Genomic DNA, 14151 nt, shown 5'->3' with positions numbered 1-14151 from the left:
TGTTGACGTGATTGTAATTGAAGTTGTTGCCGTTGCCGTTGCCGTTCCGTTGCTGTCCGCTGCCTGTGGGTTTGCCTTTGAACCCCGGCTGGGGGAAATTGCCTTTTTCCACTGCGTGCTGCTGTGCAGTTTATTGCAAATTTGTTTGTATTTATGATAATTGATGAGAAGAAATGGTGAAAAGCGCAGCGCTTATGAATACTATCCCCATTTCGGCACTGGGGCATAAATCAAAACGATAATTGACTGTTGTCCCGAGACTTTTGGCTCTTTGACTTTCACGCCAATAAAAATACAACTGAACAGCCAGATAATGGTAATGCCAGCAGAGATGTTTTTCGACAGGTGATTTTTTGCCTTATACCAAATATCCAATAAAAATAATATTATTAACATAGTTAGCGGATTATTCAATGGTTCATGCAAGAATATGCTTTCTTTTCTCCAAATCAAACTGAATACTCCACAGAGCAATTTGGCCCCAAAGCTCTGGGGTTGTGGCAGCAATTAAGCAGCCATGTCCGGGGCTATATAATCAACTTGCAACCTGCTGCAATCTGGAAGCTTGAGTTATTTGCCACGCAACGTCAACGTATTTAAATCAATTACAAACAGCAATTTGCGCCGGCAGCTTCTTCGCTCGGGCTCTGGCTCTGGCTCTAGCTCTAGCTCCGGCTCTGCCCTCCTCTGCTGAGAGTGTTCCTGCCACCAATTGAGGCATGCGTTTGTATTACAGATGGGATGACAACCTGCAGCAAAGAGCTGCAACAACTTGAATCTCGACTATGTATACGTACCGCTCGGTCGTGTTAAGTACGCGCGAATTAATGTGTTGCTAGAGTCACTACATCTTTACAGCTCCCCTCTCTCTCGCTCTCGCTCTCTCTCTCTCTATCTTCTGTATTTCTGTCTCGTGGTGCCCCAGTCTATGACTCCGCCTCTGCTGCTGCTGCTGCTGCTCCTGCTCTCGGTCCCCCCCTCCCAGATTTGTGGCAAGAATTTAACAGCCAAAGCGCCGCCTGGCAGCCTGGTAACCAGGCGTCGCGTAATTTACGTCGATTTGATGTTGCCAACATAAATTTATCGCGCGCACATTTTTCGCCAGCGATTTGTTGCAAGCGTCGCCTCCATGTTGCACAGAGAGATGTCGTTGATGATGATGCTGCTGCCCCTGCTGCTGTGTTGCATGTTGCTGTTGCTGTTGCTGTTGCTGCTGCTGCTGCTGCTGCTGCTGCCATGCTTTGATTTCGCAGAGCTGCAAAAATGTCGCAATACAATAATGAAAAAGCAAGGAAAAATCATGTTGGCATGCGGCATGGAGTGCTGTTGCGATTGGGTCTGGGATTTTCGCAAGGCAACATTTTTTAGCCAGAGATTTTTATTGACTGAAGAGGCCGCAAAAGATGAGGCAGACTGACTTTTGGTGAAGAGGAGGCGCCTGCGTGCACGAAACACGCTGCGGTGCCACTAGTGTGTGTGTGTGTGTGTGTGTGTGTTGTTGCATGTTTGCTGCTGCTGCTCCCGAGCGAGTCATGACATGTTCGAGGAGCAGGAAGTCGTTTTGCGTTTGCCTTGGCCACATTTATGAGTTACGCTTCGGACGTACATATGTGCGAGTAGTGTGTTGCAAGCACATGGCTGCCACATGCAATGTGCCACTTGTTGAGCCTCAGCCACAAGGATAACACTATGCACTTTGCTGCAAAGTTTGCAGCAGGCCTAAAAGAATTATAGATCTGGTAATAAGATATATATATAGATAGGTGGGGAGCCTTGTGCCCACATTTTCTTTGGGCCCTCCTTGCAGAGCATTTTCTTGTGGAAAGTGTAACATCAATACATTCTAGAAAACAGAGCATCCGACTTATTCCTTGATTCTTGGGTTTATTCGAGTTGCAGAACATTTCCTTTGCGTTGATATCGATTGTAGAGCATCTCAACTTCTGGTGTTTGTTCGCTGGACATCTTGCCCCTTGCTGTTGGTGTTGTCTAGCTTTCTTGCAACTTGTTTTCTGCCTAGGCCAGCAAATGATGTCATTAGTACAGACGGACACGGTACAGTGTACACGGCTGCCAGGGCAGGGTACAGTACAGCACACGCAATATGAAATTAAGAAATTAAGTGGCAGCAGTTAGCAACTCTGCAGCATGCAGCATGCAGCATGTAGCAGCCACCATCCAGTCCCGAGGGCAGCACGCCATTCCAATTGTAAATAGATCAGAGCTTCATGCAAATTGCCATGGACAGCCGCTGAAGGAAGAGGATCGGATCTATTGGATGGGTGGGTGGTTGTATGATGTCTGCGAGTATAGGCCTGGGCCTGGGCCTGGGCCGTTGAGGCGGAGCCAGCAGGGAGATACCCAATTACAGGGAGATACGAGTATTGGCAATTGACAATTGGGGTTGATCGGAGCGAGACCGAGTGATTTATGCACCGAACCATTTAAAGTCCGCGGCGGTTCCATAAACAAATTGTCGCCGTACTCTCTAAATGGCCATAGCTCTCAGTTGGCTGCTGTTTCTGTATCTGTATCTGTATCTGTTGTATCTGCTGCTACTACTACTGTTGTATCTGCTGCTGCTCTGAAATTGAGCTGTAATTGAATTGCACTGCACTTCAGGATACTATTGGGGCTGGCTGGTTAGTTTTTGTTTTTTTTTTTGTTGCCATCTTGCAATTTATTGCAATGCATTTCACAATTAAAACAACACAGACCCAGACCCAGCCATGCAGCTAGCCACGTCATTAGTTTTCGGCCCAAACAAATATGGCCATTGTGTGTATGTGTATATGTATGTGTGTGTTTGTTACGAATTCAAACATTTTGCACATTTGTTTTTGGCCGCTGATAATTTGCTGCTAGACGCTGACTGACTCCCCAACAGGCTGCTGCTGTTGCCACTGCTGTTTGCCACTGCAACAATGTTGCACCAACAGCAGCAGCAGCAGACCGCAAACTAATTTTGGCCAATCATTTTGAGACTCTTCAACATACATATGTTTTTGGTTTGGTCTGCCGAACTTGGAAAACCGTTCCCAACTAAATCACAGGAATAACCCAAAGCCAAAGCCAAAGCCAAAGCCAAAGCCATAACCTATGCTGTAGCCAATACCGAACACAAACGAGACCAAACCATACCGAAGTAGTATAAATATCATTGTCAAATGCGCTTTTAATTGATGTGGACAGGCCTCGAACATATTGGACAGCCGTGCTGGACACTCGAGGCAGATCTGACAAGCTCACATTAGCAATAAAATACATACACATATATATGTATAATTGGAGTCCCCTCCCCTCCACACCCCTCTCCAGCTCTATCCCTCATTTCATTTACAACTCGAGTCTAGGGTAATCGAGACTTTTGTTTCGAATGTTCGAATCCGAAGTCTTGGGGGATTTTTTGTTTCTTTTTTTTTTTTTGGCTTGTGGCTCTCGTTGCACTCTATGCGGCGTGATTTATGCCTTCCAACGGAAATTTATTTCATTTTTAATGAGTAATTTACACAAAATTGCATTAATTTGGCCAGAGCCAGAGCCAATACCCGGCCCGGCCTAGCCCGGACCACAAAACGCAACAAGACATGGCAAATTTCTGACATTTCCTTGATTTATGTGCTCTGGAAATTGATCTCTTAACTGAATGGAATTTCTTGTTTAATTGTTAAATTTAATTTGAATTCTTTTGTGCGGCCATAAAGTGGTGGCAGCCAGGCCGCAGGAACAAGCAACAGAACAACTGGCCGTAATGTTGGAATGATTTTGATATGAGGAAAGTGGTGCTTACTCCATAGTAATTCCAAATGATTCTCATAAAACAAGTACACTAAAAATTCAATAAATCTTGAAAATGAATGGTATTTTTTTTTTTAGGTTTTTAAATTCGAATTCTGATCATTCTTTTTCTTTCACTCCAAGCACTTGCTGCCAATTAACGCAAAAATAGCAAGCAGTGCAACATTCGCGCAGTGCTTCAATTATTTCCATATGCGCAAGCAGTTCAAATAAATGGCTGACTAATCCCCTAAACGTAAACTAAATGGTAAATTAATCTCTTGATTTAATGAGATTTTCCTTGCAAGTGTGAGATTTAAATTTGAAATCATTCTTGGCCCGACGATTGGACCACACCAACAGCGCATGGCCCCCAGAAAGTGCTGCCAATTAACGCAAACATAGCCAAGCAGAGTGCTGCAGTGGCAATGTTGCAACGATTTCCATATGCGAAAGCAGTGCAAGCAGACCCAAAGACTTTGGAGATGATTTAGTGGCCGAACCATCTACGGGCAGCCAATGGACATATGTGTTTCCATGTATCCATGGGATACACATTTTAATTAATATGTACAAGCATCACCTAATGAAGCGGCTTGCCTGCGGCAGCGGCAGACCACTGCAGACGTGACCAACACGGTTGTCTGGTATTTTTGGTATTTTTACAACACCCCAGCTGCCACAGAAAGGGGCAGAGAGAGAGAGGCTGGCAGAGAGATGGCAGGCATTTCCATAGCAAATGCGAAATGATGGAAAATGGTGCGAATGCGAATGCCTTAAACCGAATGCCACTGCTGCTTACAGCTGGCTTACATTATATGGCCAAAACACCTAAGGCCATGATTTATAGTTTGTGGTAAATTAAGAAATTAAAATGCTTTTATGGACAGTCGTTCAAGCGGTAGGCCATACAGCCAGCCGCCCGTAGGAGAACAGCTTCTGTTTTCTGTTTTGGTTTCTTTCTCTCTCTCTGTCCCTAGCAAATTAATTGCCAAAATGTTTGATAAGATTATTTTTCTGCATACGCCGCCAAAGCCCCACGCCCACGCCACCCACCTGCCACCCCCAGGAGCTAAGCCATGGATTTTCTTAATTAAAATTTTCGGTTGCATGCCACTTGAAAAATTGTATTACTCAAAAGCTAGCAGCAGCAGCAAATTGTTGCCAGATATTAATGTAGCTTTGTAATTGGTTTTTCTCAAGTCCAAGTCACGTTAAGTCAATTAAGAGAAATGCATTTTAGTATAGAAACGGAACGAACAAATGGATGGTTGGATGGGTGGATGGATGGATGGATGGATGGATGGATGGATGGATGGATGGTAGTAGCAGTTGCACAACAAATTATTGTTCAACTGTCTGTTGATAGACATAGCGGAAGGCAGTGGTAAATTGAAAGTGAAAACTTCTTGAGAAAGAAACTTATAAACTCATAAAATATGTATGTCTTCAATAAATGGAAACAGAAATAGCTCTAACAACAAATTAATCATAGCAATAGCTTAATCTTCAGAATGGTTCTTGGAAAAAAGCACTACGATCATGTATATCAATATATTAGCTACGAGCGTGCATACATAGCTAGGCTTTTCATATCATAATTATATTTCATGCTTACATTTATTTACTACTTAAATTTACTGTTCATATTTAAAGTAAATATTTTAATGAAAATTATTAAATAAAGAACTTGTTACATTTTAATTGACTATCTTAAATTAAATATTTGTTGTCCTTAAATGGTTTTGCCGTAGCGTACGATATTTCCAGTATTCATGGTCGGTATTGGTTCAAGTTTTCTGTTCAAAGTGTTCTCATAGCAACACTACGTATGTGCCCTGCTGAACAGAAGCCTCTATCTATGCTCTGCGGCCGGTTCTGGACTTACAGTACATAGTACATAGACATAGAAAGTACGAGTGCAACGCCTCGAAGAAGATCTCCACTGACTCTAGATAGACTCGTATAAAACCTTGAACCACATTACCATTTAAGCTCTATTAGCAGCGCCAAATATTTCAAGCCATTTCATAAGGGGGGTTGGTGGGTTGGTTGGGGGGGAAATCGACGTTAATTGGTTCTCGTGTTGGTAGCATAGTATTTCTGTTGCTGCCACAGGCAGACACACGAGGAAACGAAGACGCAACGCGGCACTACTGGACTCATGTTGCGCCATCGCATCGCGCACTTGTTGCCACCGATTGCTCTGACCAAATGCGGATCCCCCACTCTCTTGCCAGCCATCAGCGAATGCCCAGAACAAGCTCGTTAAACGTTTTCCGATTGCAATTGCGCTATAAATTCTACCAAAAATGTAACTAATGAAGTGTTATGAAAGGTGCTCATAAATCGTTGACATCGATTGTAGTGGGTCTGAGTCGGGGAGAGAAGAAGAGGTGGGAAGATCAGAGGAGCACACACCGAGTGGTGGAGAGGAGACAGACCTGAATAGAATAGATCTGAGCTGAGCTGAGCTGAGCTGAAAGCATTGCCGTGCGAACCTTATCAAAGTAATGAAAGACAATATTCAGGTAACATTCGAATTCAATCCATAACTCAGAATACTCGTATGTACAACAATGTGATCATATGTTAGTATCCGCTACCGTAGCTCTAAATTCTGTTTATTTCTGCCCAAGTTTCAAACAGATTGCAGTTTTGTATGACTGCTCGGAGAATAATTTGTAAATAAAACGGACAAATACGACAACTTCAACTCTTGGTTTTTAATTCTGATTCAACTTGTTGCTCGTGATTCGTGATTCGGCAGAACATATACTAAAATTGGAACAGCTTGATGTTTATTGTCTTATTTTCACTGCTATAGAGATATATAAAAACAACCGATCAAGTACTTAGTGTTTCAGCTGTCCAGTAGTTCCGGTTGGGACTATTTTCAGAGAATATATGGAAAATACGGCAAACGAAGAGCCGGAGGTCTTGTCCTTCACAAAGAAGTTTCTATTGATATTGTGGAAGAATCTATGTATGCTCTTTGGACGCAAAGGGCAGTTGGCTCTTTTAATAATATTTGCTTTTGTAATTCCGCTGGTGTTTGCTTTCCTAATATGGCAAGCTGAAAATGAATACAGCATTAAGCATGAGCATGAGCAGCAAACACTAATACAGTAAGTCGAACCACTAATTATAACTAAACAAAAATATTATTTACTATTGTATTCAATTGTTGCAACAGAAACGGTCAAGTTTTCGTATTATACTCGCCGCAGAACAAAATTCTTGAGTCGCTTATTAACGGAGTATCCTTTCCTGAATATGACGGCAGCATTACGATGTTTGTTGGGGGCTATGTCGATGCCAAGACCTTGGAGGCAGTGCTTAGAAGAGATGCTCCGAGCGAAGGGGTGTGCGGCATAGAGTTTCCCGATGAATGGTCCGATATATCCGAATTGCCGCATAGGTTTCGATTTGCCCTGCGGTTTCCCATTACCAAAGAAAAACACTTCAAGACGAATCGCCTGATATCGCTACACAACGACAAACACGAATACCAGGAAAGTGGGTTTCTACTTATTCAGAGGGAAATCAGCATACAGTATCTGCAGAAAAAGAACTCCACCCAAGCTGTGATTCGACCGAAACTCGAACAACTATATACAAATGTTGAACTTATTTATGGCGATTTTCTTCCTTTAATTTTATTGTGTGTCTTTGCAGTCCCGTTCGTATTAGATGTTAAGGTAAGACTAAGTAATTCTTTAAGCAGTTCTTTAAGCGTTTCATTTGGCAGGACATTGTCGAGGAAAAAGAGCTTCAGCTGAAGGAAATGTTAAGCATCTTCGACGTAAGCAACTCTCTGCAATGGCTGGCCTGGTATGTCAAATCCATGATAATTACAATCATAATATCGCTGTTCGTTGCGAGTATTTGGACGCTAATCGACATCAGAAGAATTTGGCCCTTTCAAGGCATGCCCCTTCTAGCTCACACCGGCTGGTCCGTCTTTCTCTTTTTTATGCTTGTGTGCAGCCACTCTTTCATATGCTTTGGCTTCCTCGTTAGCTCCTTCTGCTCTCGCAGCATTTGGGTTGGCATCATTGCCCCCCTTCTGCTTATTGCCAGCTCTGTGCCCACAATAATCGCGGACAAAGACACCACGGGGACACTGGCGAGCATCGTGTGCAGCATTTTTGTATGCTCGGCCATGGGGATGGGCTTGGATCGAATTGTCATATGGGAGGAAGCAGGTCTGGGTTTGCAGTGGAGCAATCTGTTCAAGACGTCATGGCTCAATGACAGCATAAGCGTGGGTGCGATACTGTTAATCATGCTGCTGGTTAGCTTGATCTCGATCCTCATCTGTCTATACATAGAGCAGGTGAGGCCGGGTGAGTTTGGCACGCCACAGCCGTGGTCTTTCCCGTGCACCAAACGGTTTTGGTGTCCGGCCAAGTACATGCGACGTGTTTTATCCCTCCCGGTCTGGTATCCTGTCCAACGAGGGAACTCCAAGCTCGTGAATGCCAACGCCAAGGGCCAAATATCTGGTGTTCAAATCAAAAGTCTCAGTAAAAGCTTTGGCAAGCGACAGGTGGTCACTCGCCTCACATTCGATTTGTTTGAGAACGAGATCATGGTGCTCCTGGGACACAATGGCGCTGGCAAGACGACTACCATACAAATGTTGACGGGGACTATTCAACCCAGCTCCGGCACAGCGATTATCAATGGCTACGACATACAAACCGAACGGCTCCTGGCCCGTCGATCCTTGAGTATTTGTCCGCAGAAGAGCATATTTTTTGGTGGCTTAAGTGCAGCCAGCCACCTGCGATTCTACAGCCGGCTCAGAGGTCTAAAGGGAGCAGCGGTCAAGCAGGAGGTGGACAAGTACTTGCAGAAGCTTAGCCTACAGGAAAAGGCCAACAGCTCGGCCCGGAGTCTGTCTGGCGGTACCCAGCGTCGGCTTGCGTTGGCCTGCGCCCTGTGCGGCAATGTCAAGGTTGTGTTCTGCGACGAGCCCAGTTCGGGTCTGGATCCCAGCTCGCGGCTCGAACTATGGAAGCTGTTGCTGGACGAGAAGCAGGGGCGCACTATTCTGCTCACCACCCATCAAATGGACGAGGGCGAAGTATTGGCTGACCGCATTGCCATCATAAGCGATGGCCGGCTCCGTTGCCTGGGCACATTGGCGTCCCTCAAGAAACAGTACGAAACGAGCCATCTGCTCACCTGCGAGAAGGGCCCACGGTGCGATGTGCCCAGATTGACCCAGCTGATAGCCGAGCACGTCCCCCACACGCGTCTACAGAGTAACATTGGATCCGACGTGTCCTATCGGTTACCTCACCGCTTTTTGAGATCCTTTGGGTCACTCTTCAACGACTTGGAGCAACAGAAGGAGCAGCTGGATGTTGTGGGATTCGGTCTTAGCTCCGCCAGTCTTGCAGAAATATTTATGTCGCACGGTGCGGAAGATCTTGGGAGTGGCGGTGGCGGTCGCACCAGCGGAGGCGGATTGGATGAGCAGAGGCAGAGGCAGGCACAGAGACGTCGTGACAATTGTTGCCTGTGCTGCCTAGGCCAGTGGGAGGCCATGCTTTTGAAGAAGATCTTATACATTTATGATAAGAAATGGATGCTTCTGGTTATCCTGCTGCTGCCTCTAGTCATCTACCTTCTAACTATTATTCGAGGGCAATCAAGCTCCTATATGAAGAGGCTACCGCTAACACTGGCTGATTACAAAAGCGATGACGTCTTAATATTATTGCAACCGAAATCGGACGCTCGCCCTATGCGGGATATATCCAATGCCTACCAAGAGTTAGCCCAGCAACACTGCACCGTCGAAAGAATAAGCCAGAATGTAGGCGACTATATCGGCCCGGGGCAAGAAACGCCCGAAAGGATGTACGAAATAAAGCGCAGCCTTATAGCGGCAGTCACCGTCGACCAAGAGATGATCGTCTGGAGTAGAAATGATCCCTTCCTGCATAGTGCTCCACTTTCGCTCAACCTCGCGTTCAACGCCATGGCCAAAGCAGTGGTGGGTCACGAGGCGAGTATAGAGGTAACCAATGCCCCCTACCAATGGGGGGAATATGGAGAGAGTGATACACAATTGACTATCCCACTGACCATTTCTGTTTCAATATATCTGTCCATTGTCCTGGCGATATTCGCCATCTTGGTGGTGCAGGAGAAGGTAACGCAGATACGGATGCAGCAACAGATGTCCGGCGTAAACATGGTGACCTACTGGCTTACCCACTACATCCCGGACTTGGTTCTCTACTTTGTGTTTTCGCTGGCACTGCTAGTGGCGGTGCACGAGTCGTGCCATCCCGGGGACATGCTATTGATTTTGATGATCATAGGAGTGGCGAGTCTACCCTTTACCTATATAATAGCATGCCTTTTCAGAAATGCTGGCACTGCTGTGGTCATAATTTCCACGATCCACATTCTGATCGGTAGGATTTTAAAACTTCAGTCTTCAGAGAAGCATTTTAAATTAAGCCCCAAATCCGTTTCTCCTTTGCGTAGGTGGGTTGTTTGCCATCCTCATGGTAATGGTGTATCACAGAGTAGACGAAACGGAGTTTCGGTGGATTATATACGTATTTTACCCTTACCCTGTGTTTACTGGCACATTTGCGGTCGCAAACGGCTTTGAAAGGTTTATGCGGTGCCATGCTGATTTCATCCCAGTTGAAAACTTAGATGAGCTCAGGTTGAATTGTACTCCCGGCCTAACACCTATAAATTACTATTGCAATTGCTTCGGTAAGTATCAAGACACACACTTTGAGCGCACTCACATATCACATAGCACATTTCCAGTTACATATGGAGAGATGTATTACCGATCTTATTTTCGAACTTGATTGAAACTTAACTTGTTTAACATATTGACATATCATGTCATAATGATGCATATGAAACTATCTAAAAGAAATCCCAGAAAAATTTCCTAATATCGACGTATCTTTTATTCACCCCAGAAATTTTCGTTCCGTGCAAATATCCTTAACATTAGACTTAAAAAAAATATCAATAATCATTTTTGGGTACATTAAGGGACAACAAATTATTCACATTGAAATATTTTCTTAGGTTTCGCTGAAATCGGCTTTTGTACCGTTGACCGCGAACACACACTTATATTTTTGTCCCCTGCGAATGCCTGGCTTTTTTTTCAATTATCTGGAAAACGAATATTTTCCCCAAAATCATCCTTGGCACCATTACTGGGCTATTTAAGAGTTTTAAGTTATGCATATTGTGAAATTAAAAATCCTTTTCACAATATTTTGACTATTTTTTCTCTTTAAATGCGTACAAATGTGCCGTGCGACATCATGGAAATGACCATGTGGGCAGTCGTAAGCCTTGCAAGTGGTAAAAAAGGTCAAAGTTAGAGGGATCTAAAAATCCTATAAAATAGCACTTGATTACAAATATTGATAATGAATGCAAAGGTCGATTTTGGGGAACGGTTCATTTTCGGGATTTGTGAAATAAAGAACAACGTATTTGCGCGGGACTGAAATATGAGTGGCTTTCACGTCGATCAATTCAAACTTAGATTTAAGCGAAAATTGAGTCAATATATTGATGCGAATTTCCGATAAATGTTGTGCATTGATGTCCCTTTAAAGTGGCTATAATTTTACGCAGAAATGATTTTTAGCTTCTTTTTAAATTTAGTTTAAGCCTCTGTCGCACCTTATATCGCACGCGACATTTCGCACGGGACAGAAATATCTTGGCTTAATAAAGGTTTAAAATATACCATTAACCGATATTGAGCAAACTTCTAGGAACAACTTTTAACGAGAATAAGTTTTCCTATAGGTAGTCAAGGAAAACATGACTATAAAAATACCGAAATAATACCAAAAAGTACCGAAATAATAACCAAAAATACCGGAAAAGTGAAGATTTGCTTATTTGCATAGGTTTTGAGATCAAAGTTAATCAAATTATATGTCAATTGGTTAAATTAGAGATTCAATATTTTTAGAAAATAGTATCGAGACAAATGTTTTTGGAATAGTGATTTTATAAACTTTAATTTGAATGTGCTCGTTGGACTTTTTGCCGAAAACGGCCTTATGTTAAATTTCTCTCACAGATATCCTGGATTGGGTGGAGGTGAAGTATCTGCTTATTTCTGGTATTATCTACTTGCTGATGCTGTTTTTCGCCAATTACATTACCACAGTGTGGTATGGCCTGAAATATATTTTGTTTTGGTTGTGTTTAAAAAAAAAGCCAGCAAGCGACGATGAAGATGTGGCTGCTGCGGCCGAAAGGATAAGTAAAATGTCGACCGAGGATCGCAAGAAACATGCTCTGGTCCTGAAACGTGTCTCAAAAAGATTCTGTTGCGTGTCTGCCGTGAGGGGAATATCCTTCACTGTCAAACCGTGAGTAGCGGACTAAACAGCAGCCATAGTAATAACTAAACCTCAAATTCACTGCAGGGGCGAGTGCTTTGGTCTGCTGGGTGCCAACGGGGCCGGTAAAACGACTACCTTTAAGATGATTGTAGGCGAGATATCCTCGACGATGGGGAGTATTCATGTCAGAGGCTACAGCCTCAAATGGAGTCCCACAGCTGCGAGGAAACAGATCGGCTACTGCCCCCAGCACGACACGCTCTTCGACTTCTGCACTGGCCGTCAAACACTCAGGATATTCCTTTTGCTGCGCGGCACACCCCGGAATCTCGTCACAGAAGCATCTGAAAAGCTGGCCTCCGACTATGGCTTTTTCAAGCACCTGGACAACAAGGTCAAGGACTACAGTGGCGGCACGAAGCGAAAGTTAAACGCAGCGGTGGCCGGTGAGGGCTCATCGCTCATTTGTCTGGACGAGCCCAGCTCTGGAGTCGATCCAGCGTCCCGGCGGCATGTGTGGAATGTCCTCTCCTCACTGCGTGACAGCGGGAAGGCAGTGTTGCTTAGCTCCCATAGCATGGAGGAGGTGGAGGCCCTCTGCACTCAATTGGCTATTATGGTGGATGGGAAAATTCATTGCCTGGGATCGCAGCAGCGCATCAAGAATAAATTAGCCCAGGTTCTGGTGCTCAAGTTAGTTGTGGAGACGAGTCCGGAAAGGTGAGTAGGAATTTAAAGAGTCTCCAACGGCCGTATAAATTGAACCCTTAAATCCACCCACACAGCATGGCCCACACTCTTAAGACGATAAAGAATCAAATGAATTTAGACTATCCCAATTCATGGCTAGAGTAAGTTGTATTCGGACCAGCCAAACATACCCCTAATGGTGGCTCTTTCAGGGAGGAGTTCGGTGGCAGGCTCACTTACCACATACCCACTGACAAACTGCGATGGTCGAGAGTATTTTTATACATTGAGAAGAATCAGAGCAGCTGGAAGGTGGCGGACTATTCTCTGGCGCAGCCGTCGCTGGAAGATGTATTTCTGGACATTGTCAAGAAAAAGTCGAAGAAGAAGAATCAAAGCAGGCAGGCAGAGTAGTGCCACCATTATGGATTCTCCGAAATCGGACTATCCCAACTGTAACAATGTATAGTGACGACTGCTCGATCAATTAACATCAAATATGTATCCCTCTAATGATAGGCGAAGTGATTCGTTTTGTTTTTTGACTCAAACCTTATGACCAAATTGATAGTATACGATATCTATTGTAGGCTAGAGACCTTAGGTAACAACTGGCGAAAAAAAAAAAAATTAATTCTGTTTACTATACAAATGTTGTTAGATATTTTCTGAAGTGGCTAAATACTTGATTTGATACATCTCCTTTCTGTGAAAATTTCAGTAACACCACAACCGAAACAAGGCCTCGGGCGAACCTTTTCCCAATTATACCCAATTCTATCTAATAGTATTGTATGCAATATATTATAAAATATGTATACCTATGTAGGTATACGGGACAAACAGATGGACATGGCTATATACACTCGGCTATTGATGCTGATCTGGAATACATCTATATGTACTTATACTATACAATCTGACACAATCTATGGCGTCCTTCCGGCTGTTTCCTACGTGCTTTTACTCGTAAGTAAAGATTCGGACTAATATAGGAACCGCCGCGCATGAAGAAGAGCGCAATGGAATGGAAGTCAAAGTCAATAAATACCCAAACTTGCATTAAGTTGCAAGTTGGGGTTGTCCTTAATAAACACGAAATCGAACGTTACACAATTTCTTTCGTTATTTGTAATTGTTTGGGGATGATAGACACAATAGTAATACATACGATACATACTCGTACGAAATATAAGCGATCGGTTGGATAGAAGAGAAGAGCTTTACAAAAGCTGAAAAGCTCTTAATCGCAGCTTATCTCAGCCAGGGAAGATGTTCTGTGGATGAGACAATAATCTCCATGCTACTCCTCGAA

General features: G+C 43.9%; 1 protein-coding gene across 2 annotated transcripts; it reads left to right on the top strand.

Annotated features, from left to right (window-relative positions):
- Positions 1 to 6339: 6339 nt before the first annotated feature.
- On the top strand, positions 6340 to 13483 carry LOC108157807 (retinal-specific phospholipid-transporting ATPase ABCA4-like). 2 transcript variants are annotated; one of them, XM_017290001.2, is made up of 8 exons: positions 6352 to 6905; positions 6974 to 7478; positions 7529 to 10214; positions 10288 to 10527; positions 11879 to 12173; positions 12231 to 12866; positions 12932 to 12997; positions 13049 to 13483. In XM_017290001.2, the coding sequence occupies exons 1-8, from the start codon at positions 6685 to 6687 to the stop codon at positions 13248 to 13250; spliced, it is 4851 nt and encodes a 1616-aa protein (XP_017145490.2). In that variant the 5' UTR covers positions 6352 to 6684; the 3' UTR covers positions 13251 to 13483. The 2 variants fall into 2 exon arrangements, with proteins under 2 accessions (XP_033245657.1, XP_017145490.2); XM_033389766.1 differs by lacking the exons at positions 12231 to 12866; positions 12932 to 12997; positions 13049 to 13483 and having other exon boundaries at positions 6340 to 6905; positions 11879 to 11898; positions 11969 to 12077.
- The last annotated feature ends 668 nt before the right edge of the window (positions 13484 to 14151 follow it).

The sequence above is a fragment of the Drosophila miranda genome, chromosome 2 (genome assembly GCF_003369915.1).
Source record: "Drosophila miranda strain MSH22 chromosome 2, D.miranda_PacBio2.1, whole genome shotgun sequence".
NCBI lineage: Eukaryota > Metazoa > Arthropoda > Insecta > Diptera > Drosophilidae > Drosophila > Drosophila miranda.
Note: the sequence above shows the minus strand (reverse complement) of the source record. Positions and strands in the feature narration are given on the sequence as shown.